Raw genomic sequence first — 24,578 nt, forward strand, 5'->3', positions numbered from 1 at the left:
GGGAAGACAGCAGTGGCCGGGTGGGCACGGTGACAGTCCGGGAGCCAGGTGTCCTGGCCCTTTGCTCTGCTCACTGGCCCCGCTACTCACCAGCCGTGTGGCTGCCGGGAAGTTGCTCTTCTCTGAGCCTCAGATCCTCACTGGGGAGAATATTGGCGCCCGCCTCATTGGGCGGTTTTGTATAGGAAGCGAGCTGGCCCCGGGGAGGTGCACGGCCCGGGGAGGGGCGCGGTCCCGGGACTGGCACTTACAGGCAGGGGCTGTTTGTTATGACGGCTGCTGGTGGACGTTGGGGGCTCGACACTTAGCGTTTTGCAAATCGCTGAAGCCTCTCTGCGTGCCGCTGATGTCCTTCCAGCCTTGGGAACCGCTGCGTCCTCCGCGCAGGGGTATGCACGCGAAGCTTCTCCTGTGGCTGGTGACAGCGCGTAGACCAAGGCCCCTGTGGCTGCAGGGTGCTGGCCAGCCCCGCGTTGAGGAGCATGGCCCTCCCCAGAGGCTCACGGGATGATGCTGGAAGTCTGAGGCGAAACGTGAGGATCGGAAGTCGTGGATGGGCGCAGAGGGTCTCCGGGGCGGGGGCCGTGAGTCACGTGCATCCAGGAAATGCTTCTTGCGTATTCCTGTGGCGTGGCACGGTGCCAGCGGCAGGGGCCGTGCATCTGAGAAGGCCGAGTTCCTTCTCGTCTCTGCCACTAAGCAATGTCTGGGCCATAAGCGCCCTGAGCCTCATTTCCCTTTCCTCGAAAATGGAGATAGCAGCCACCGCCGTGCAGTGGATTATCAGGCGGGAAATGTCTGTGAGGCACCTGCCTCGGTGCCTGGTGCCTAGCTGGCATCTCATAATTGGGAGTTATCGTTATGAAGGGACATTGCTGGGACTGAAGGGACAAGGAAGGTAAATCAAAGCGTCTCTTTCTCCAGGGGCTCCCAGGAGAGTGGGAGAGACCGAAACGCACACACCAGTAACTTGTGATCCAAGGCAGGCTGTGAGAAGTGTTATAGCCAGAAGCCCAAGCAATGCGGGGGCAGAATGGGGGAGGGGCTTGGAGGGGGGGGCAGCGAGAGGTGGGTGGGCAGTCGGGGGGGGGTGCCCAGGGAACCTGAAAGGAAGGAGGCCTGGGAGAGAGGGGGGCGGGGAGGTGGAGGGATAGGGGTGCGTGCAGCTCTGAGCCCTCCTCAGCTCGGGTGAGAAGCACAAGCCCCTTCCCCCGCACCCCTTGTGCTCCGCGTGTCTCCCCAGCTGTTCACCTGCCTGCAGACCCCGGCGGGGGGGGGGGGGTCTCCTGTCCCGGGTCGGGGCACCTGCCCAGCCTCTCGGCACACACGTCTAAGGGGAAGAAGTGTGCAGAACACGAGAGGCCCTCTGCCTCTCCCCCTCCATCTCCGGGACGCTCCCCTGCCTTGGCCTGGCTCCGTGACTCTTGAGGTCTCTGTCACCGGGTCCTGCCTGCTGCCTTTCCCTGCAGACCCCGCCTCGGGCCTGTCTGTCCCTCTCCTGGCCTCCTCCTCACCAGGACCAAGTCTGCCCCTCGCTCCCCTCGGCCTCCTCCGTGTGGGTGTCCTTGCCAGCCTCCCCCCAGTCCGTGTGGCCCCACGCCGTCCCCTCCCGTCCCCTGCCCTGTCTCTGCCTCCGCAGGAGTCTGACCGGGACAGGCATACTCTGCCTCCCTTTCCTTGATGGGGTCAGGGGGTGGGGCGCAGGGCGAAGAGTGCTTACTTCTTCGGAACACCTGCTGTGGGCCTGGCAGCCAGGCCACTGTGCTGGGACAGCACGGCAGGGGGCCCTGAGGGACACAGTCCAGCCTCCAGGAGCCCCCAGGGCTCAGGCGCAGGGGTGGGCAGCACAGTGGGAACCACACGATAGCAGAGGTAAGAAGTGAGCAAGAAGGGTTCTGAGGGCGAGTGGGGAGCCATGGAAGAGAAGACTTCACAGGAGGTGAGTGGGAGAGCAGGGTCCCCCCCCCCCCCCCCGCCCCCGACCAGGCAGGGTGACAGAAGCCTGGAGAGGGCGCAGGAGCTGATGGGGGCAGCGTTCAGCCAGGTCGGGACAAACCGCGGGATCCGGCCTCTGTCTCAGACGCTGTCTTGACTGCAGGGGCTGCTTTGGGGCAGGAAAACGTGCGTGTGCTTTTCACAGGTTCAGGACCCAGGCTGCTCTCCCATTGAGTGAGATTCCCGAGACCTCTTCATCTTCCCTCCCCTCTGACTCTTCAGGGTCATTGCTTCCATCCCTCTGTCTCCCGGCTGAGTTGCTTCAAGTAGGCCTAAAGCAAAGCAGGTTTCACTCTTAGATCCCCGAATCGATGGGTGTCGCCTTCTCGGTCATGTCCCCGCTTCGGTCTCCGGGGTGCCTCTAATTATCCAGCTGCCAAGGGGCAGGGAGGGCCGTAGCCGCAGTGAGTGGGCCCATGCAGGGGGAGGTACCGGGCCTGCCTTATGCCTCACCCACGAGCCTTCACAGAAGGCCGGAGGCAGGCGTTATCACGCCTCGGTTTACCAGTGAGGAAGGGAGGCTCAGAGAGTGACTTGGCCAAGGTCGCAGTTAGGAAGTGTGGTGCGGGCACTGTGCAAACCTGCCTGTGCTCCTATGACCCCTGTGCTCCTAAGAGGGACCCTGCAGTCTGTGCCCAGACTTGTCGCTGTGCAGGCCAGCTGGGCTGGGGGGTGGGGGGGGCACGCCCAAGCCACCGGCCCCTCCCTCCGGCGAGGTCCCCATCTCTGCACACGGCTTCACACTCCATCCTGCCGCAGCGTCAGCTTCTTAGTGTTTCCTGGAGACCTCGCTGGAAGTCCAGGGTGTGTCCGGTCACACAAGAAAGCTGTGAATACGAGTCCCATCTCTGAAGCAGGGTGACTTGGGCTCCGGGGCCAGGGCCGTGGGAAGGAGAATCGTGCGTGGGGGGGGGGGGGGGGCTCGCAGCGGGTAGCAGCACTAGGGAATGCGCAAAGATATGAATAAATTTGAATAATAATGAGGGCAATGCCTGAATTAATAATGCTCGCTGCTCACCTGACCCACCCCCTCCCCCAGGATCTCAGCACCTGCCGCTGGAATCCCTGGAAATGCGGGATGGATGGCAGGTCGGCAGAGTCGGGGGCTGCCCATGCAGTGTGCAGAGGGGCCCCGGTTCTAAGTTCCAGCCCCTGCGGACCCCAGGAGCTGAATTTGTACACTAAACCGAGAGCAGAGGCTGCCTCGTTGTATTAAATCATACGCTGGCCATCACTCCCAGCCCTGCCCCCCCTCTCTCTCGGTCCCCTTTGTGTACTGCAAACAATGTGGGTGTCAGATGTCCAGGGGGACTCAGAGGGGGGAGATGGCACGGCCCTTGGCTTTGGAGGAGAGGTTTCCTTTCTGGTAGAATCGGTGGGTCATATGCCTCCACCCACCAGCTGCCTTCTTCCCCACGACAAAAACATGGGCAAAGACTCTTACAGTTTGGGACAGGAACGTCACGGACAGAGCTGTGACAGCAGGGCTGGGCGATGAGACAAGCTGTGTTTGTCCAAGGAGCTACGGGATCAATCCAGGAGGACTTCCTGGAAGAAGAGAATGTGGGGCCGGTTTGGAAAGAAGGGAAGAAACGGAGCTGGAGGCGGAAACAGAAGGGAGGGGATGAAACCTGGGGGGGGGCCTGTCTCTGGTGGCTTCGAGGGAGGTCTCAGAATGAGGAGGGACAGGTTCCGTCTGCTTCCACAGAGGAGTGGAGAAGAGAGAAATTTTGGAAAGGGTTGGATGCGGGGAACCGTGGTCTCTGCGGAGACCTGGGAGCTGGGGAGGGAAAGGAGAGGGAGGAGTCCCCTGAGCTCTGGACCAAGCTGACAGATTGGGGACGAGGCCCGGAGGCCCCAGACCTCAGCCTCTGCCATCTCCCCTCTCCGCACAGCCCGGGCAGCCGGAGCGAGGTGCCCAGGCCTGCCCCGCCGGCCGGCGGGACCAGCGCTGGCTCACGGGGGTGGGAGCCAGTGGGGGGATGGGGGGGAGCAGCCGCAGTCCAATTCCCTGCTCCATTTGGGCTCCACAATTAAAGGCAATTACGCAGCAGCTTCTCTAATCAAACGCTCCCGGCCGGGCGGCCATGTGTGGCTCGGCAGCCGGAGGGAGAGCGGGACAGTCACACGCGCGCTCGGCTCCCCCACAGCGGGCGGCTCAGCACGGGGCGCCGCGTCCGCGTGTCCGCACCCGTGCCCTGGAGCTGGGGGGGGGGCAGGGGGCAGCCACACGGGGTGGGGCAGGCGAGCGTGCCGAGAACTGGGCTCCGAGGCTCGTCGCGGGCCCCCGGAGACCCAGGCAGCCTGTGGCCGCGCCTGCCCTCGCGCGCCCACTGCGTGCGTCCTCGGGGACGGTCCTGCGTGGCTGCGCACGTGTGCTACCTCACCGTGCCTCCTATGACACGTGCAAGGGTACTGTGGCACATCCATGCCCCGGGATTGAGGGAGGGTGGTATGACCCCGTCGTGGACGCGGCACGTGTCGAGGGGGGTGGAGGGAGGCAGCAGGTGGCGGGCCAGTCCCGGGAGCTGGAGGGCCGAGCCTCAGGGTCCAGTCTGCACTCTGCAGCTTGCTCCCCCTGCCGCTCTCTCCCCTCCACCACCGCCACCGCCACCGCCCCCGCCCCCGCCGGCACCCTCGGGTAATTTCCTCGCCCCTCCTGCCTGCAGCACGAGAGGGTTGGCCCGGCCCCGTGCCAGGCCCTTCTGTAACACCGCGCCCCTCCCTCTGGCGGCTGAGCCTCGGCTCCCGAAACCCGGTCCTGTGGGCTGGGGAGGGGGCGGGGGGAGGAGGGAATCGGGGGGGCGAGCGTGTGCATCTTGGAGGGAAGGGCTGGGCTGCAGTAGGGCAGGGGCTGCAGGGTGGCCGCTTGCTGGAACCCCTTCCCTGCCGCGTGGCCTTACCCCGTGCCCGTTTATCTCCGCCAGGGACCCAGACCCGCTTCAGCCAGGAGCCGGCCGACCAGACCGTGGTGGCAGGACAGCGGGCCGTGCTCCCCTGCGTGCTGCTCAACTACTCGGGCATCGTGCAATGGACCAAGGACGGGCTGGCGCTGGGCATGGGCCAGGGCCTCAAAGGTGAGTGGGCTGCCCCCGCCCCCTCCCGCACAGCATCCAGCCTCTCCTGTCCTTGTGCCCCGTCCCCAGCACACGCTCCTGGGCGGCCACCCTTCTCTAGCTCCTCTCCGAGTCCCCTCTCTTGCCTCTGCCCGGGCGACGTCTGCTCAGAGGCCAAAACCCATTTTGGTGTCAGCCTGGGCACGTACTTCCCTACGCATTCCGGAAGACACAGCCGGTGCTGAAGCATACGTGACGATTCAGGAAAACACAGCCAACAGCCTCCTATATGACGGAGCAAGGGAAGGCCTCCCGCCAGTGTACGAGCAGAAAGACACCTCGGTTCTTCTGCCTCTGCCGCCTGTGAGCTGGGCGGCCTTAGGAAAGCCGCTTCCCCTCTCTGGGCCTCAGTTTGCTGCTGTGCAAGACTAGGCGTCGTAGTCACGGGCTTATGAGTGGCGTGTGTGACTTTTGAACCAGATGAGAGAAGATGCTTCGTGAAGAGTCAGTCACTGGTCGCCGTAAGGCAGCATCATGACACTGGCACAGGAGGGGCCGTGCATTTCTGTTCTCTTTGTCGCGTCCGGGGGCTGAGGTTGTTGGCAGTGGGTTTTGCACATTAGTACAGGGAGGGGGGGTTGTCCATGCAGAGAGAGGGGTGGGCTGGTGGGTCTACTGGTGATAGAAAAGGAGAGAAACTGGGAGAGACAGATCAATAGATATGGACTGAGAAGGATCAATGTTCCCTGGACAGAGGGAGATAATGGGAGGGAGCCGCTGGGGAGCCCGGGAGAAGGGTGCCTGGGAGGGGGTGGGAGCCTGCAGAGGAGGGGGTCCGGAGGCTCAGGGGCCCACCTGCCACAGGGACCGTGTGGGTTAGGGGCTCCTTCAGGGCGCCGGAGGACCCTGCCTCGTCCGCCCCTCGCATCACGAGTGAGGGTGCGGCCTTGGCTCCCCCTGGCCCCAGGGAGCCCCATCTGTGCTGCGATGCCCTATATTTCCAGCACCCACATGCCCTCCCCCTCTCCCTCTCCTTTTCTCTCTGCTTTTTTCCCGCTCTTTTTTCCCTATTATTATGAGAGACATTTGTCCGCCAACAGCTCTGGAGATTTCTTCTCATCTCCCCCTTCCGGTGTCCCTGTGGCTCCTGCCCCAGGGGTGACATCACAGTGTCCCACGTGGGACCTCATCCGTCTTATCCGCTGTGTCGAGTTCCCAGGCCAGGGCGGGGGGGAGGAGGACCGGTCTGGGCAGGTGCGGCCCCCGGCATGGGGAGGAGGACCCTCGTGGGCCCGGGCGGTCCAGGCTGGTTCCCAGGCCGGCACGGGGTGGGGGGGCTCACCTCGCTCCACCTGTGTGTCCCTGCAGCCTGGCCACGGTACCGGGTCATGGGCTCTGCGGACGCTGGGCAGTACAACCTGGAGATCACGGACGCCGAGCTGTCTGACGACGCCTCCTACGAGTGCCAGGCCACGGAGGCCGCCCTGCGCTCGCGACGGGCCAAGCTCACCGTGCTCAGTAATGCCCCGGCTCCCCCTTCCTCGGGGCTCTTTCCCCCGTGTCCCCTGGACTCCTCACTTCCCAGCCTCATGCCTGTCCTGCCCCCCCACCCCGGCCCCCAGATCCTTCTCAAAACTTCTCCCAAAGCCCAGTCCGGCAGAGGAGAGCAAAGCAGGCACGTGGGCCTCCCCTGGCGGGACTGTGGGTGCGTGAGGCCTGCTGCCCGGTGTGCCCGGCCGGACTAGGCTCTGCCTGCTGGACATAAGGCCCTGCCAGGGCAGAGCCAGGGGGGTGGAGACAAATCCCCTCCTGGCCCAGGCGTGTCAGTGCTCCCGTCCTCCCCCTGCTGCCTCCGGCCCCGGCAACTGCCCCTTGGGCCCCTCCTCCTCCTCACTCAGCCCCTACCCCGCTGCACCACACCGTCTCCTTTCCTCCCTGGGCACTGAGAAGCCCCTGGAGGCCCCTCGGGAGCCCCAGGGAGCAGGACCGGAAGGAATGAGCCCCGAGGGCTGAGACCTGGGGTCGGGGGACTGGGTCCTGCTGGAGCGGAGCAGATGTCCCTCTGTGGGCCTCCCCACTGGGGCCCTTTGCACAACGGGCTCCCTCCAGCCTGGTGCGGCCCAGACCCTCCCTCTTCCCTTTTGCCCTCCGTGCTGCCCCTTCCCCGTTTCCTACTGAAATCGCTGAAATGGGGGAACAAACCCTCGGGGAGGGAGGAGCTGAGACCCTGAGCTTGGACACGAGGAGGGTTTTACTTGGGGTTTGGGGAGGGCATGAGAAGTCTTCCTTCTGTCAGGGAAAGGCTGGGCTAGGAGTCGAGACGCCTGGGCCATTTTGGCACTGTGACCCGAAGAGGTCACGACCCCTGGGGATCAGTCTGCCCGTCGCTAATGCGTCACGGGGCCACCAGGCTCTCCTTAGCAACTTCTGCTTTGCCGCTCCTGCCCCGGGGAGCTGTGAACCGGGAGCGCCTGGGAAGTGAGGTGACGGGGTGTCAGGGCCCCGCAGGGCGAGGACTCAGGGCTGCAGGGGGCTCACTCTTCCTGTCGGATGAGCAAAGCATGGCACTGACGTTGGGGAGACTTAGCGTGGCTCCAGGGATGGGCGTGGGGTGCCATCATGGCGTCTCCCGTCCCTCGCTGGGGTGTGTGTGAGCCCCGTGCCAGCCCGGGCCACCTAAGGGACGTGGAGTTCTTGGGAGTCCTTGTCTCTTCTTTTTTCCCTCCCTAAGGGCCTGTGTTTGGGGCCCTGGAGGACTCCCAGCCTAACGAGGAGGCCCTGATACTCTCTTCCCTCTCCCACCCGGACCCCCAGAGACAGAGAAATAAAAGACAAAAGGCCAGCCAAGCTTCTGGGCATCGCAGGAACGGGGCTTATAATGGCGTCCAGTGTCTTGGGTCACTCAAGGAAGGCTTCCTGGAAGAGGAGGATATCAACGGGGACCCTAGATGGAGGAGTACCTTGTTAAAAAGCTTGCAGGAGACTGAGGGGGAGCGCACAGTGGGGCTGTTGGGTGGCCAGTTTGGAGGGTATGGTCCGTGTGTGGGCCTTCCCAGGCTATCTGGGTGATTTGGGGAGCACGAGGCGGGGGGGGCAGGACGAGGCCCCAGGAGGAAGAGAGGTGAGAGGTTAGTGCGGATCTCCTTGCCCTTGTTCATCTCTCTCTCGACACCCCCTGCAGCTGCGTGCAGGCTAGGGAAGCAGGATATCTCTTGCACGCTGCCTGCTCACCTGCTCCCGTCCAGCTTTGCTCGTGGCACCGGGGACTGGAGACTGGGCAGGGCGGGGTCCAGCGTGGGTTGCGTCCAGTGCCTGGTAGATACCCCCCCACCCATCTGCAGCCTTGCTCCGAGGTGGCCTCCCCGCCCCCTGCCTCAGGCCAGGCCAGCCTGCGGACCGAGACACAGACACGGGATAGACTTGGGAGGCCTGTGGCCCCCCATCATCGGCAGCCACAGCTGTACCCCAGCTACCGCGGGGACGGGCTTGGCTCCAGGGTCAGTGGGCCCGGTCCCTGCCCTGGCCCCGCTGCTTAGCTCACTCTCCTGCCTCTGGGCACATTTCTGCACCTCTCTGAGCCCCAGGACCTTGTCTGCAAATTGGGGTTACTGGTATTTACCGCAGAAGCGTTAACGCAGGACGCCCCGTGGTGAGGGCTGCCCGCAGCCCGCACGCGGCCTCTTGCCACGTCGGTCGGCGCTCAGCGAACGGCGGAAATGTCGCCCATCACACCACAGTTTACAGCTGGCTTCACATCCATGATCTCATTCTGACGTCACAGGGTGTCAGTGTTATTTTCTAGAATTTTACACACACACACACACATGCGTGTTGATGGGCAGATTTGTCACAGTGTGTTCGTAAACAGGCCTGCACACGGACACGTGCCCTCTAACTGATGGCCGAGCAGACACTCCAACAGCTCTATTCGCCTTTGCCCCAGAAACGGAGAGAAAGATTAGTGACAGAGGGATGCTCTTTCCCTGAACGAGGGGAAAGTTGCCAGCGTTCTGGGGAAGGGAGGGCCCATGGGAGGAGAAGCCTTCCCTCCGGGGGGCTCCTGCGCCCGGACACGGTGGCCCGTGTCGGCGTGCAGGGCCTCTGCTCGTCCAGGACCTTCTTCCTGGGTGAGACAGCAGGCGTGACCTTGCAGGGGTCCACGCAGACCAGCAGACCCCGAGTGGTGGCTCTTGATCCGTTTCCCTCCACCTTTAACTCCTTGCCGTCCTGCTTGCAAACGTGCACCCGTCTGGCCCCAGCCCCGGGTCCTGCAGCTAGCAAAGGGGAGGAGCCAGGGCCCCAGCGGGCTGGGAGCTGGCCGTCGTCCGAGCAGCCGAGTGAACACATGTCACGTGTCACTCGGGCCCCGCACATTACAGGCCAGACCCGGCACCCAGGTGACCTTCACGAGGGCCCCTGGCGAAGAGACTGAGACTCTCAGCCAAGATCCCACGGCAGGTAAACAGACGTGCTGGGGCTGGAGACCGGGGCCTCCTGCTTGGAGACCCCACCGCTCTGCGTGCACGACGCGGACGGGCTGCAGGCGGTTCCCAGGCTCGGGACCTGCATTTCCTACACTCCAGGACGGCCCTGCCCGCCGCCGGGCTCCACGGGCCTCCAGGGCCCGCGCTCGAGGGCTGTCTCCCGAGAGCCCCCCTGGGTCTTGGTGGTCGTTCCCAGCACAAGGCAAACACAGCCCTTTTGCGCCGCTGGCCCGATGAGCGCGGTACAGCGGGAAGATCATAATCGAAATTCTGCCTCGATCTCTTCGGTCCCTTCCTCATCCATTCAGCTAACACCCCCGAGGGCCTGCTGTCCACCGAGCTGTGCCGGACCTCGGGCTTTCGGAGAGAGAGGCCGTCCTACCTTCATGGAACATGTGATTGGATCGCTTGAGCATTTAGGAGCCTGTGGGGACGGGGCACGGAGAGACCCCCTCTTTCTTGGCGTCGGGAATCCGATCCATTCGATCCCTTAAGTTGTTAGCGAGGGCCTACTCTGGCCGCTTCTAGGTGCTGGAGACAGGAGAAATGCCAGGGAGACTGGAAGGGGTGGTCCCTGCTTCTCTGGCGTGACAGCTTAGGCTGGGAGGAGGGCCCGGACCGTCCTCCCAAGTGACCCAAACAGCAGGCAGGTCAGGAGCTCAGAGCCCCTGCCTGGGAACTGCCCAGAGTCTGGCTGGCGGGTTGTGGCGGGGGAACGGACAGCAGGGGCGAGGACGAGGAGGCAGGAGGGTGCAGGGCTGGCTGGAGGAACGCCGACCGGCTGAGATGCTGGTGACGGTGCCCGCGGCAGTTGGCGGCCATCGGAGGTGTCTGCTCAGGGAAGTCGCACGGTCTTAGCAGTGCCGGAGAAAATAACCTGCCAGGGTTGATGGATGTCGACGGCCGGGGCACTGGAGGCAGGGGGCCCACTCGGGAGGCTGCTGTGATAGAGCCGGCTTGTCAGGCCACCCCAGGGCACAGGGCACTCGGGACGGCACAGATTGAGGAGCCCCTCCCGTGCCAGGCTTCCCCGGGTGTGCCCAGCTCTTCCCTGGTTGAGGCCACCCCCCCATCCACCACAAGGGCTGGAAAGAATGGGTGGCCGGTGGCCTGGGGTGCAGCCCCCCGGGAACAGCAGCACCCTGCCACGGGGTGGTCATGCAGAGGGAGGGACGCCTCCAGGGGTGGGGGCTGGCCGCGCCCTGACCGGCTGCTGTGCTCGCCCCGCAGTCCCCCCAGAGGACACCAGGATCGACGGCGGCCCCGTGATCCTGCTGCAAGCGGGCACGCCACACAACCTCACGTGCCGAGCCTTCAACGCCAAGCCCGCCGCCACCATCATCTGGTTCCGGGACGGGACTCAGCAGGAGGGCGCGGTGGCCAGCACGGTGAGACGCTGCCTGCCCCCTCCCGGGCCCCTCGGCCCCGCCTCAGGGTGCCTTCCATTCCCACGTGGGCCCGACCCAGGCTCGGGGGCCACAGACGTGAGAGGAGACCTTGGAGGCCATTCTGGTCCAGCCCTCTCACCACGTAGTTGGGGAGGTTGAGAGCCACAGAGCGGGCAGGAGCTGCCAGGTTCGGGGTGCAGTCAGTGGCTAGTGGAGCCTGAGTGCCGGTAACACCAGCTGCACGGATTAAGCACCTACTGCATGCAGGCACAGTGCACGCCGAGCTCCTAGTGGACAGTCCCTCTTAAGCCCCCGCAGCTTCGTGAGGCAGGTGTCCTTTCCTACTCACCACGGTGGTCAGAGAGGTCGCTGCCTTGCCCGAAGTCACACGGCCAGCAGGCAGCACGGCTCAGCTGTGCTGTCCCCTGGGCACCTCCACCTTCAGCCTCTAGTGGGTGCATGCGCCCAGGTGGCACAGGTGAGGCGTCGATGTGGCAGCGCTCGCCTGTGCGTCGCGTAGCGAAGAAGCTGCGACCGAGAAGCCACCCAGGGACCTCCTGGGAGGAGCTGGAATAGGGTCCACGCCCCCTGTGTGGGGTCCCTTCAGCCAGCTGTGGGCAAACACACAGCTTAGCCCTTTGCTGGGTCCTGGGGGACACCTGCCCGCCTGTGTGCGGTGCAGGGCGGCCCCGGGGGCGGAACCGGGTTAGCTCTGCCCTCGACGGGCTGTGTGACCTCGGACAGGTCTCCGCTCTCTGGCCTTGGCTTCGCCACTTGACCGAGGAGAATTCGGCCTCCCAGGTGTTTAGCTTTCTACCACCAAGACACCTGCTATTTTTCTCCTTTAGGGCTACCTATTTGGAGATAGTTTGGCGACCGAACAAGCTGACTTGTTAATGGCCACTTGGGGTCCAGCTCTCCTCTTACGTTTACTAAAGGCAGCGGGTCCCCGGGAAGCAGCAGCAGCGGCCAGTGCTAACGAACCACGCTGGTGCTGCTCCTGCCCGGGAAAGGCGTGGGTGTGGCTGTCAAAGCGCAGGGCCCGGTGCTGGCAGGCAGTCCGGTTTCCCTTAGACAGCTGCAATGTGGAAAACAGCCCTAGGGGTCCTGTGGCCACGTTCAGGGGCCTCAGGTTGGCCACCATGGAGCCAGTGGGACAGCCGGTGAGGCCTCCCTGCCCTCCAGGGGCCTGCGGTCTAGCCGGAGAGCCCCGGAGCATAGTACCTACGAGGCCAGGATCTGTGAGCCCTTGGGTTCTGTAAACTTAAAACGTCTCCAAAAAATGGAGTCTGTCGATTGAGAACCAAACCAAAGCCAGCCTGGGGGAGCGGTTGGGGCCGGGGGGTTGAAGGCTGCTTCTGGTAAAAGTTGACGTGCCCCTCCAGCGCCAGCCCGTCTCTGGGCCGGGCCACCGTGACCACAGTGTTCGGGGGCGGGGGGGGGGGGGGGGGGGGCTTTGGCTTGACCTGGCCTCCCACCTGTCCCGCCCCAGGAGCTGCTGAAGGATGGGAAGAGGGAGACCACCATCAGCCAGCTGCTCATTAACCCCACAGACCTGGACATCGGGCGGGTGTTCACCTGCCGCAGCGTGAACGAGGCCGTCCCGAGCGGCAAGGAGACTTCCATCGAGCTGGATGTGCACCGTGAGCAGGGGTCCCACAGCGGAGCTGGGGGGAGGGGTGGGGGGAGGGGGCCTTGGGTGCCCGTCGGGAATCCTCTGGGGATCCCAGGGCAGATGCTTGCTGTCACCACCCCCTGGATCCCCCGGCGGGAGCACCCAGAGGCCGTGGGCACCGAGGGTCGGGAGGGGCATCGGCTGCGAGCCAGGCCGCTCCTGGGTCTCATCCAGCGTGTGACTTGGGCTGTGCTTTAATCTCTCCGAGCCTCAGTTTCCAATTCTGTATACTCGGAAGAAAATCGAATACGGACCTCCAATCGCTTCTCTGAAATTCCAAATTAGAAGTGATTTCCTGGCAAGACGTGAACTGAGGCTCTTCATAGTTTACTTATCTATCCCCTACGTCACTGTGGGGTGTTGCCCAGACCCTGCGGGATCCTACATAGTCCGTGGTCTGTGCATGCCAGTCCCTTTCCAGACTGTGGGGGATGCCAAATTCTGAAACACATCCCAACCCATGGGCTTCAGAGAAGGGACTTTGGACCCGTTCCTGCCTCTTGGGGCCTGGGGGGGGCGCTTAAATGATAGTGTCAGATTATCCCCAAATGCAGGCTGCTACTCAGGGGATGCTCAGCGCGGGGTCCCTCCGCCCACAGGAGGGAGGGAGCTGGGCAGGGATTGGAGGCGCCCCTCCCCCACCCCTTTCAGGGAGCCACGCGGGGCCACCCTGACGCCTCGTGGCCACAATGCACCATTACATCCCCTAATTGTCCCTTCAGCGGCAGTCTGGGTCCCGCACCCTGGCCGGCCCCCTGGAGGCTCCACGGGGTAAAGGTGAGGGAGGTGGCTTATTTATCGGAGCTGATGCGACGTGACCTCCGACCCCCAGGTCTCCGCACAGTGGGGAAGGCTGGGTGTGTGTGGTAGAGAGAGAAAGAAGCTTGAGGGACAGAAAAGCCCCTCCCCATCCCCTGCTTTGCAGACCCTCCCACGGTGACCCTGTCCATTGAGCCACAGACGGTACAGGAGGGTGAGCGCGTCGTCTTCACGTGCCAGGCCACAGCCAACCCCGAGATCCTGGGCTACAGGTGCGAGGCGTGGGGGCTGGGGGCACCCTGGGCCTGGAGTGGGGGGGGGGTGCGGGGGTTGGGGTAGTGCCGCTGGACATGGCGGACCGGGCCCTGATCCCCGCCGTCTGCCATCTCCCCAGGTGGGCCAAGGGGGGCTTCTTGATTGAAGATGCGCACGAGAGTCGCTATCAGACGAACGTCGACTACTCCTTCTTCACGGAGCCTGTGTCCTGTGAGGTTCACAATAAAGTGGGAAGCACCAACGTCAGCACCTTAGTAAACGTCCACTGTGAGCAGCCGCAAGGGCGGGGCTGGATCGAGGGCCTTTAAAGGGTCCGGGTGGGGGTGGGGGTGGGGAGCGGGGACAGGCATGGGGAGGTGGGAGGGCAGCAGAAGGGAGACAGGATCGGTTAGAGCTGACCCCCGATGAGACTGAGACCCTCACTAGTGTTCCCTTGTACGCAGTTGCCCCCCGGATCGTGGTTGACCCCAAGCCCACGACCACAGATATTGGCTCTGATGTGACCCTCACCTGTGTCTGGGTGGGGAATCCGCCCCTCACCCTCACCTGGACCAAAAAGGATTCAAACATGGTAAGACGCCTGCTGCCTGTCTTGAGTGCTGGGGTTGGCTGCGGGGGAAGGACTCTGGCTCTGGCGGGAGAGCAGGGTTGGGGCAAGGGAAGGGCAACAGTGCTTTTCGAGTCGAAGCCAGAGTGCTTCTAGGGTGCTGGGATTTGGGGGAGGAGGAGGAGGCCAGTGCTTGCGATCAAGACCCACTTCTCCCTGCAGAACAGCTGGCCGGTTCAGTGGCCGTGGGAGGGACACACGGACCTGTGCTGGGGGGGAGATCTGGTGGCCGGACCTACACAGGAGGGTGGGGAGGTTGAGTCCTGCGGCTGTACGGACACCTGCGTTAGATAGTTCGGGCCAGGATCGCAGAACAGGGGTTCCAGGGTGAAACCTCCTACCTTGTTTGGCGGGAGAAGCCCTAGAACAGACCACCCGAGAGGCTGCGTCCTCTGTAAAACCACCACAGCCCGCGAGGCCCTGTTGAGAGTCAGGGGACGCACCCTTTTCCCTTCTGGGAATTCACTTGTGGCCCTTCCCGCTTTCTTTCCAATGCCTCCAATGCGGGGCCCCACCCGGACCCAGGGGCCCAGGCCCCACAGCTCCCCACCCGAGGCTGCTCTCTCTGCCCAGGTCCTGAGTAACAGCAACCAGCTGCTGTTGAAGTCAGTGACCCAGGCCGATGCCGGCACCTACACCTGCCGGGCCATCGTGCCTCGGATCGGAGTGGCCGAGAGGGAGGTGCCCCTCTACGTGAACGGTGAGCGGCCCTTGGGGCTGGGGCTGGGGCTGGGCCTGGGCGGGCAGGTGCCGCTGTGTTCGGCCGGCCCTGACCGCGTCTCCCTGCTCGCAGGGCCCCCCATTATCTCCAGCGAGGCGGTGCAGTATGCCGTCAGGGGTGACGGTGGCAAAGTGGAGTGTTTCATCGGGAGTACGCCACCCCCCGACCGCATTGTGAGTGCCGGGTCCGCGGACAGCCAGCCACCTGCTTCGCTGCCAGTTCCCCACGCAGCTCCGTCCCTCTGCCCCCCGTCCTCCCCTCGGATGCCACCTCCTCTCTCACTTGTTGCGTGACCCCGAGCCACGTGCTTAGCGTTTTCAACCTCGGGTTCCTCGTCCTCAAAACGGGGGCGGTGTCCTCGCCTGATAGGGTGGCTGTGAGGTGACTGTAGCAACAGGTGTGAAAGGTCGGGGCACCCCGGCTGCTCTCTGTCCGTCGTCCCCTTCCCTTTCCTGGGCGTCTCCCATCTTTTCCCTGCTCCCTCTTCCCCTCCCTGCCCTGCCTGGCCCCTGCCCCTCCGCCCCCTGCTTCTGCCTCCTCCTCCCAGCTCCCCTCCACCCTCCTTTCTCTTCCCCACACCATGAGCCATTAATTCCTTCCATGCCCATTAACCGTCAAACCCCTCATCACATTTAATGACCATTTGGCTAACTCCAGGGCTGCCCAGGGACACTTCATTACCACGGCCGCCTGGGCAGCCGGCGGCTCTGCTCCCGGGGGCTTTCCTTGCAGAGCTGGGAGGATTGATCCCTGGAAAGGAGCCAGTGCTCAGTGGTTCCCCTTCCCTCAGGCTGCATTCAGGGAGGGGACCCGGGGGGGGGGGGTGCCCTGAGCTGGGAGGTCAGGGAGGGAGGAGCCTGGGGATACCCCCTCCTGGGCAAGGGATCCTCCCCCTTATAAGGGTCTGGGCAAAAGAGCAGTTCATCGGTCCAGCCGCACCTGCGTCCTTGGGATGGTTATAAAGATAGAGACTCCTGGATCTCTCCCTTGGAGATGCATAGTTAGGAGTTAAGCCCCAAGAATCTGCACTTTAAAGAACGTCCCTGGGCACGTCCGAATGTTCCCGGCATACATCTCCATCTTGTCCAGAGCCACTTTCCTCCTAGGCTGGAGGTTCCAGGCCGAGGTTCCAGGCAACAGGGTGAACTCGTGTTTGTTGCAGGGCGAGAGCTGGGCTGGGCCTAGGGACGCACAGGGCTCGTGGGGCGAGGGTGCCTGGAGCCCGGGTCGGGTGTTTCTGCCGCCTGCCCCTTCCTTCTCACCGCCTGCCCTCCCCACCCCAGGCCTGGGCGTGGAAGGAGAACTTCCTGGAGGTGGGGACGCTGGAGCGCTACACGGTGGAGAGGACCAACTCGGGCAGCGGGGTGCTGTCCACACTCACCATCAACAACGTCATGGAGGCCGACTTTCAGACACACTACAACTGCACGGCCTGGAACAGCTTCGGGCCGGGCACGGCCATCATCCAGCTGGAGGAGCGAGGTGACCGTGGCCGGGGCGCAGGGCAGCCGGGGCCGCGGCGGGGGGGGGGGGGGGGGGGGGGGGCTCCGTCTCCTCTCCCCCAGTGGGTCTCGTGGGGAGACAGCTCTCCCGGGCCTGCCCTCCGCTCGGCGGGGGACAGCCACTCCCTTTTGTAAACATTCATTGAGCATCCACGCTGCGCCCAGCCCTGTGCTAAGGGCTACAGGGATGCCTGTGACAAGACACAGGCCCTGCCCTCCCGGAGCTTTTGGTTCCATGGAGCAGTGCTCAGAGTAAAATGATTTTTCGGGAGGGCAATCAAATGCTTTGTGAAAGGGCATAATACCACCGGCCTCACTGGGTCGTCCTTAGGATTAAATGACACGCGTATATAAAACACTGGGCACGAAGGAGGTGCCCAGTAGTAGGGTGTGGTTCCCCACCTCTTCGAGAATCCTTCCGCCCTTAAGACACTTTGCATGTCAAAGGAGGCACTGCCTTTGACTTTTCCGGAAGCTCTGAAATCTGAGGAGGAAAAGCTGGGCCTCCCATCAGGTGTGTCTCAGCTGAGGGTCCCGGCCAGGGGTCAGTGGGGAAGAACGGAGCAGCGGGAGGAAGGCCGGACCCACCCATCGAGGAGGGGAAGAGCTCCCTGCAGATCTGATCCATCCAGGACCCCCAGGCAGGGAGAGAAAGCCCGAGGGGGGCTCCCCGGATCCTCAGCTCTGGGGAGCGGGGGAGCCAAGGAGAACCGTGGGAGCCCTGGGAGGGTAGGTGCCCATGCCACCCTGACAATGGTATGGGGGGGAAGGTGGTGACAGATCGGGAGACAGCTGGCCTCAAGAGCAGCCCGGCCCAGGAAGCAGAGGCCAGACCTCACAGGCGCACGGGCTGCAGGGCAGGGACGGACCGACCGCCAGGGCCAGGGTCACGTTGTGCCACACTGCGGGGTTGACACATGGCTGTGCCCCCAACTCACCAAGCCGGAGCTCGGGCCTGAACCCGGACACAACGCAGACCTTCCTCTCAAACTCCCGGGCTTGAAGCCGACAGTGTGCCGTCCCGTCCCTGGATGCGGGCGGAGTTCGTGGTGCCTGGCCTCAGGTCCCCGCGAGCTGCCAGCCTCACCCTCGCCTGTCTTTCCCTCTGAAGAGGTGCTGCCCGTGGGCATCATCGCCGGGGCCACCATCGGAGCGGGCATCCTGCTGACCTTCTCCTTCATCGCCTTGGCGTTCTTCCTCTATCGCCGCCGCAAAGGCAGTGAGTAGGGGCCTCCCACCGCCCAGAGCTCCCCGCCTCCCCGCCTCCCCGCCTCCGGCGCAGGCAGACCCGAGGCGCGGCCAGCGGGTTGGCCTGCGGGGGCTGGCAGCACGTGTCCAGGGCCGCCCCTCCCTGTCCCCAGGTCGCAAGGACGTGACCCTGAGGAAGCTGGACATCAAGGTGGAGACGGTGAACCGCGAGCCACTCACGATGCATTCCGACCGGGAGGACGATACCGCCAGCGTGTCCACTGCGACTCGGGTCATGAAGGCCATCTATTCGGTGAGGGTCCTGCTCCTCCTGGCCCACTCCCCTGTTCACGTTCTCGGGACCTCCATCCCCGCCCCCAGCTCTACTAACCACCTCCCCTCTGTCCCCCCTTTGTCAGCCTGCCTTGGTCCTGCCACCCACACACACACACACACTCACGCGAGTACACAGGCGCACACACGCTCACAACTGCACACACAGGCGCACAAAGGCTCATGCGTGTACCCACGAACCTGCGCGCGCACGTGCTCTGCCCAGCGGGTCTCCCTCCAGCGCAGCACAGGCGGGGGCGGCCCTCCGTGGGTGCGCGCTTCGCCGCACCCTTCCCGCACAGGGCTGGAACCCCCTAGAAGTTTTCCGGTCCAACTCGCCCCCCTGCTCAGATGAAGAGACAGTCCTGAGAGGGGCCGCCACACTCCCAAGGTCACTGTGCGTCAGCGACAAGGACCAGGGCCCCGCGCCCTCTCCTGGCCTTCCGACCCCAGACCCTGCCAGCCACCGGGGGGAGGGCGGGGGGGGAGCCCTGGGCCTGGGGCGGGCCCCGCAGGGGGGCGACGCCGGCCCGGCGCTGACGCCCACCCCTGCCGCTCCGCAGTCCTTCAAGGACGACGTGGACCTGAAGCAGGACCTGCGCTGCGACACCATGGACACGCGGGAGGAGTACGAGATGAAGGTGCGCGCGCGGGGGCAGGCACGGGCAGGCGTGGGAGGAGGGGCGCGGGCTCCCCGCGGGACCCAGCAGGTGCGCCAGGGCCGCGCCTCCACCCCGCCCCTCGCCCCCAGGACCCCACCAACGGCTACTACAACGTGCGCGCCCACGAGGACCGGCCGGCGTCGCGGGCCGTGCTCTACGCCGACTACCGCGCCCCCGGGCCCGCGCGCTTCGACGGGCGCCCGGCCTCGCGCCTCTCGCACTCGAGCGGCTACGCGCAGCTCAGCTCCTACGGCCGCGCCCCCGCGTCCGACTTCGGCCCCGAGCCCGCGGCCCCCGGGCCCGCCGCCCCCACCGGCGCCGACTCGGCCGGCCCGCTGTCCTTCGAGAACTACGACAAGTTCAACCCCCACCCCTTCCCCGCGGCGGCCGGCTACCCCACCTACCGACTGGGCTACCCGCAGGCGCCGCCGTCGGGCCTGGAGCGGACCGCGTACGAGCCTTACGACCCCATCGGCAAGTACGCCACGGCCACGCGCTTCTCCTACACGTCCCAGCACGCGGACTACGGCCAGCGGTTCCAGCAGCGCATGCAGACTCACGTGTAGGCCCGGAGCGCCACCGAGCGGGGGCGCCTCTGCGGGGCAGAGGACGAGGCTCTCCCGGCCGTTCCCTGATATTCAGGGGCGTTGCGCGGCGCCGCGGGGGCTGCGGGGCCCGGACCGGCCTGCCGCCGCCCGGGGCAGGTGGGGAGCAGGTCTCCCGGAAACACCCCCTCCCGAGGATGGTGCTCTGTGCATGCCCCAGCCTCCTGGGCCTGCCCTTCCCTCTTCTTCGGGAGGACGTGTGTCTTCTGACCTGCGCTCTCGCCTGACCCCGGCACGGGGTGGGCCAGGGAAGCGAAGGTTGTGGAGAGCCGAGGGGGGCACTTTTTAGCATTCCCATTCTGTCCCCACCCCACCCCCCCTCTCTCGGCCCCCCTGAGTGGACAGGGCCGTGTGAGGATGAGCAGGCCCGGGCCGAGGGGACACGCGGCGTGGGGTGGGGTGGGGTGGCTCTGGCCCAGACGGGTGGGAACGGGACAGCCTGGCCGGCCCCTCTGCTCTCTGCACTCGTACCCTGGCAGCGTCCCTCCTTCCGGGGGACTGCGGAAGGCTTTGGTGGGTTTCTTGCGGCTGTGCACACCACAGCCCTGGCGCCGAGTTCAGACCCAGCCCTCATTCGGCTGAGCCGAACGCAAGTGCCAGCCTTCCGGCTGCTCCCCGTGGACACCTGTGTGTCAGCCTTCGCAGGACCCACGTTTTCTCCAGTAGCGCCCTCCTCCTTGCCCCTCCGTGCAGGGCCAGCCAGAGAGGTCAGGGTCGTGGTGGAGACAAGAAAGGTGGGGACCCGTGTCCTGTTTGACCAGCAAGAAGGCTGTGTGCTACAGAGCAGTTTCCAGAGTCCCCTCCAGAGGGGCCCCTTCCCTCCCCAGCGGGCCCTGCGTCCTGGCTTGAACTCTTGAGCCTGGTGCCATGAGGGTGGGATGCTATAGGCTGTTTTTCAAAGACGACAACAACAACGACGACAGAAACAATAAAAACCTCATGTGGGGAGGAAAAAATAAAAGCTGTAGGGATTCCCCCACCCCAAGTCCCAATGGGAAGGAAAGGGGGCACCTGCTCACCAGATTCCTAACACCGTCCATCACTCTCGATTTCCAAGCACTTTGAATCCATTTTTAAACATTCAGGTGGTAAGACCTGTCGCCAGCGGGCTCTGACAGGTTTAGGGAGGGGGCCTGGCTCTCAGACTCGCTGTCCTGCCCACCAGCTAGCTGGTCAGAGAGGCCACTTTCTGGGGGCACCCAACTGTTGACAGGTTTTGGCTTGTTAAGTGTCTTTTTTTTTTTTTTTTTCCCTTGGACCAATCAGATTCCTTCTTCCACTTTCAGTGCCTTGAGTGTCCAGCTTTGGTTGACCAACCCTGTGTGGGTGGCCACAGGGGACAGGTACTGCGAGCCCCAGAGACACCGTCAGGTGTCGCAGAACGTGGGGAGGGGGGCGGCGGGTGAGGGACCTGGAGAGGAAGGAAGGGCTGACCCAGTAAGGTAGCACAGGGAGGGCACTGCAGGCTGTCATGCCCATGCTGTTCCCACACACACATTCCACATGGCCATTCACAGCCACCACCTTCTGACCAAAGAGAACTGTGCCCCCGCCCCCCGCCTCCCCTTCTCCCGACGGGCGGGGCCTCTGGGGCGATCCCCAGAACGCGCTTTGCCCTTTCTCGCGGTCACCGCTCATTAGTCATGTTTGTTTTAATGAGTTACATGCTCATCAGCCACGGGCCATCGCCACCTTTGCGGATGGGTCTGTGGGGTGACATTCCTCACCGTCCCTGCTGGTGAGGACCAGCTAACGCCCAGGAAGAAAGTGGCTCAGCTCCTGCGTAGCAGGCTGCCTCCGTGTCCCCCTCGGCTGCAGCAGGGACAAATCCTGGGTGGCTCTTGGCCGGCTGGGGGCCTTGTCCAGGCTCCAGCTGTATTCTGTCCCCTCCCCGTGGGGTCTGACACCTCCCCACAGAGTCCTACGTGAGCCGCGCGAGAAGCTCTGTTAAGGATACAGGTTCCTGTGCAGATGATTTCGTGTGTATTTTGATTCTCTTTGCAGAAACACAAGCCATTCATGATGCAAACAAAGTCTAAAGATGGCGATGGCTTTTTAAACTTTAGGGATATTCCAAGAAATGCTCCGTTGTGTTTGGGGTTTGGCCACATTCTGTTTCCTCCTTTTTGGTTTTAGTGCTGGGCCCATTCTGTTGAAACGATGGAGAGGAGGGGCCCAAGGTCACTAGCTAACTCAGCTGACGCTACAGGGACCGTTAGTTTTCAGAAGCTTGTTAACAGAGCCACTCACCGTTCTCTGTTCTTTAACACATGAACCAGGGCCTCCTGGGTGTTGAGTTTGCACAGTGCAAGGCACAGAGAGACACCAGCAACCCAGGCCCTCTCCGCCTCTGCAACTTGCACGCTGGTCTGATCACAATCTGAATTTGGACCTGCCTGTTGGGCTTAAGGGGATTGCTTTTCTGGGGAGCTGAAGGTGCCCTTCCTCGAACATAGAGCTTTGCTGTCTGAGGCGGGGGGCCCTCCAGCAGGGTGCCTGAGTACTTGACGTGGTCACCTTGGCGATCCTGATCCCCTTTCACGTTCTCGTTTTGGTGGGAGAGCACCGCACTAGGGGTCAGGACACCTGGGACCCTGTTCTGAAGCTGCCGTTGACTGAGTGACCTTGGCCCAACCTCTTTACATCTATTGCCCCCGATTTTCTGGCCTTAAAAGTAGGGTGGCGGATTGCACAACCCTAGAATTATTCTCTTCTTGCTGTATTCGTTTGGTGAGGTGAAGGGCCCAGCCACCCCTTGTAAGGAGCTGGAAAAAGTAAGTGAGCCGGGGAGGGATGGGGAGTAGAAGATTCTCTCTTGAAAAAAAGCTTGTACTGTGGGCCTCTTGTTGGAAGTGTCGTGAATGAGTTTCCATCAGGGTCCCCTGGATCTCAAATGGCAGCAAAGCGTACCCTAAGCCTCGGTGACATTGGTGTGGGGGGTATCCTCTGACCGTTGGGAACGGCCACTCATGGTTGGGGACCCACTCGGAATGCTGCCGGTTTGGCAAAGCCACCTGCCGGTCTAGGGCAGGGCATGGGGACTTTCTTTCCTTGGTGCCCTGGTTCCAGGCAGCTTTGACTCGGGGAGAGTGAGAGCAGCCACCCCCGACCCCGTCCTCGGGAGCCAGGGATGCTGCCTCGTTCTCGCTGAGCGGGGTGAAGCCTCTGGGCCCAGGTATCTTGAGCCGCAGGGCGAGGCGTGAGCTTGGCCAGCCCGTCTGTGAAGCGCGGGTAGGAGGTCAGCCAATAGAAGCAGGTAGAGCAGCTTTAACGTAAACTCTGGAGCTCGAAGAGGTTCTTGTGATTCTGGCTGAGCCGCAGTCTCTTTCCTCATGGGGGAGTGCCCAGCCTGCACCCCAAATCCCGGATCCCTCTAAGCCCAGCCCCAGAGTCCTCGGGAGGTCAGGAAGGAGAGCCACAGGGGACAGAGTGGTGTTCCCCGGAACGCCAGCCCTGGGATGGAAGAGGTCGGCTTGACCCCTGTCCTGGAGCCCCTCTTGCCCCCACGCTCCGTCAGGAGCCACAGGTCCTGGGCTCCTTAGCGAGAAATCCGGTGGTCGGCCGGGTGGTAAGAAAACCACATCAAAGCCCAGCCCCCAGCGGGACTGAACTGGCTCAGTCACTGCCTCGCTCCTTGCTGTGTGGATGCTTCTGTCCGTGGACACTGCACTCCTCGGCCGCCCCAGCCCCGGAAACCCTGGCTTCTCTGCCACGTTAGCTCAGGTCTGTCCTGAGAGGGTCACCGCCCTGCGCCCCTACAGGCCCTCGTGAGGGAGGCCCCTGAAAGGCGACCGTGTAGCTCCTGACTCAGCATGACCAGCAGGGAGATGGCCGTGGGACACTGATGCGCACAGACCAAGGGGCACAACTGGAAAGACATTTATTTTTGTGAAGAGGCTATAAAACTAGCATTTAAATACCCCACTTCCTTGTCCCTGCCTTCCCCTACCTCCCGCCATCCCCCATAGTCTCTGTCCTCTCCCGGAGGCCAGCCTCGTTGGCCTGCTCTCCCGCCTCGGGCTCGTGGCAAGGGTGGAGATGTGTGTGGCCCCCTGGGAGGGTCCAGAGAGTGGGGGGTGGGGGAGGGCAGGTTCCCGTTTTCTTGCATCACTGTGAGGGAGCTCCAGGCCCCGTCCCTGGAGAAATCATTGCTGCGCAGAAGTCACAGGCCATATGGGCGGTTCTGGTACAAGCCTGCCCTTAGAAATAATAACGGTGAAAATAATAATAATGAATAATAATAGCAAGTCCATTTGCATAGAACTATCACATTCCCGCCAGCCTCCTGCCCCTGCTCCTGGCTTTTCGCTGGCCGTGACCACTGGCCTTTTCGAGGGTCGGTGGGCCATGGGGCCGCCTACGTGCTTCTGGAGATCAGATGCTGCCCCCCCCCCCCCCAGAATACCCCTCCCTGGGGAGAGAGCAGCCAAGCTGCCGTTTCGGTCATGCTCGACACCACCTTGTAGCAGCCGTGACCCCGGAGGCCTGGCTGTTCCCGTGTTGGCCCAGAGGCGCCTGGGGCCCCGGTGGTCGGGTTGTCCACCCTGTCTGCCCTTGGGGTCCCAGCCTGCGTTTCTGGCTCCAGTTGAGTTTTCTGCTCCCAGACCCCGATAATAAATGGATCCATGATGACAAGACAAGAGGAAAAAAAAAATATTATTTTTGTTAGGACAGACCATCGTAGGTTTTTAGCAATGTGTCTGTGTGTCCTCACGCCTTTTCCTATTCTGCCTGTTTTCATTTTCCTTTTTTTTAAATATTATGTACTATATTTTTAGTCTCAAACACACTATATATTATATATATTTAATTTTTTTATATATATAAATATAAATGTTTTAAAAAGTACCGTGTTTTGTGTTACTCAATCACGAGCAGCTTTAGCTACCTAAGAGCTTGCCAGATTTGGGGTGAAATGGTCAGATTCGGGGAAAAGGTGAGAGACTTTGGGTTGAGACCGCGGAGCCGAGGCATTTGCGTCATCTCTGGGCCGTCATTTATGTTTGTGGCTGTAGCGGGACCCTGAGACCTGGTAAGGCGGGCAGTTTGCGGGGGGCGTGCAGACAGCTGGGGGGCCGGGCCGTGGGAACACCGCACCTGAAAGTCTGGTGCTAAGTCCGATCGCGGGGCAGAAAAGGGGGTGACTGGACCTGGGGTCCAGATCCCGAAGGAACCGGCAGGGGGTAGGAACCGGGTTGGTCCTCCTTTTACGAAGATGCAGAGCTTTGGGTAAAGAGCGAAGTTACCAGGCCTGCGGCCTCTGGCTGGGAGTGAGGAGGTGTCAGCAGGTGCCTGGAGGCCCACACGCGGCCATCCCACTGGGAAAT

General features: G+C 63.1%; 1 protein-coding gene across 2 annotated transcripts in view; it reads left to right on the forward strand.

Annotated features, from left to right (window-relative positions):
• The window catches only part of KIRREL1 (kirre like nephrin family adhesion molecule 1), a 99,194-nt gene extending 75,095 nt beyond the window's left edge, over nucleotides 1-24,099 (forward strand). Inside the window, exons 2-15 of one of the 2 annotated variants that reach the window (XM_053908881.1) lie at nucleotides 4,923-5,072; nucleotides 6,420-6,569; nucleotides 10,766-10,923; nucleotides 12,416-12,566; nucleotides 13,524-13,629; nucleotides 13,752-13,900; nucleotides 14,077-14,204; nucleotides 14,766-14,940; nucleotides 15,034-15,134; nucleotides 16,245-16,443; nucleotides 17,575-17,682; nucleotides 17,825-17,964; nucleotides 18,548-18,625; nucleotides 18,736-24,099. In XM_053908881.1, coding sequence (XP_053764856.1) covers nucleotides 4,923-5,072; nucleotides 6,420-6,569; nucleotides 10,766-10,923; nucleotides 12,416-12,566; nucleotides 13,524-13,629; nucleotides 13,752-13,900; nucleotides 14,077-14,204; nucleotides 14,766-14,940; nucleotides 15,034-15,134; nucleotides 16,245-16,443; nucleotides 17,575-17,682; nucleotides 17,825-17,964; nucleotides 18,548-18,625; nucleotides 18,736-19,212 — 2,270 coding nt within the window. In that variant the 3' untranslated portion in view covers nucleotides 19,213-24,099. The remainder of the gene's footprint in view (nucleotides 1-4,922; nucleotides 5,073-6,419; nucleotides 6,570-10,765; nucleotides 10,924-12,415; nucleotides 12,567-13,523; nucleotides 13,630-13,751; nucleotides 13,901-14,076; nucleotides 14,205-14,765; nucleotides 14,941-15,033; nucleotides 15,135-16,244; nucleotides 16,444-17,574; nucleotides 17,683-17,824; nucleotides 17,965-18,547; nucleotides 18,626-18,735) is intronic. The other variant, XM_019438547.2, reaches the window with a different exon arrangement.
• Nucleotides 24,100-24,578: the final 479 nt, after the last annotated feature.

Source organism: Panthera pardus, unplaced genomic scaffold, assembly GCF_024362965.1.
Source record: "Panthera pardus isolate Hobbes unplaced genomic scaffold, ASM2436296v1 HiC_scaffold_21, whole genome shotgun sequence".
Lineage (NCBI taxonomy): Eukaryota > Metazoa > Chordata > Mammalia > Carnivora > Felidae > Panthera > Panthera pardus.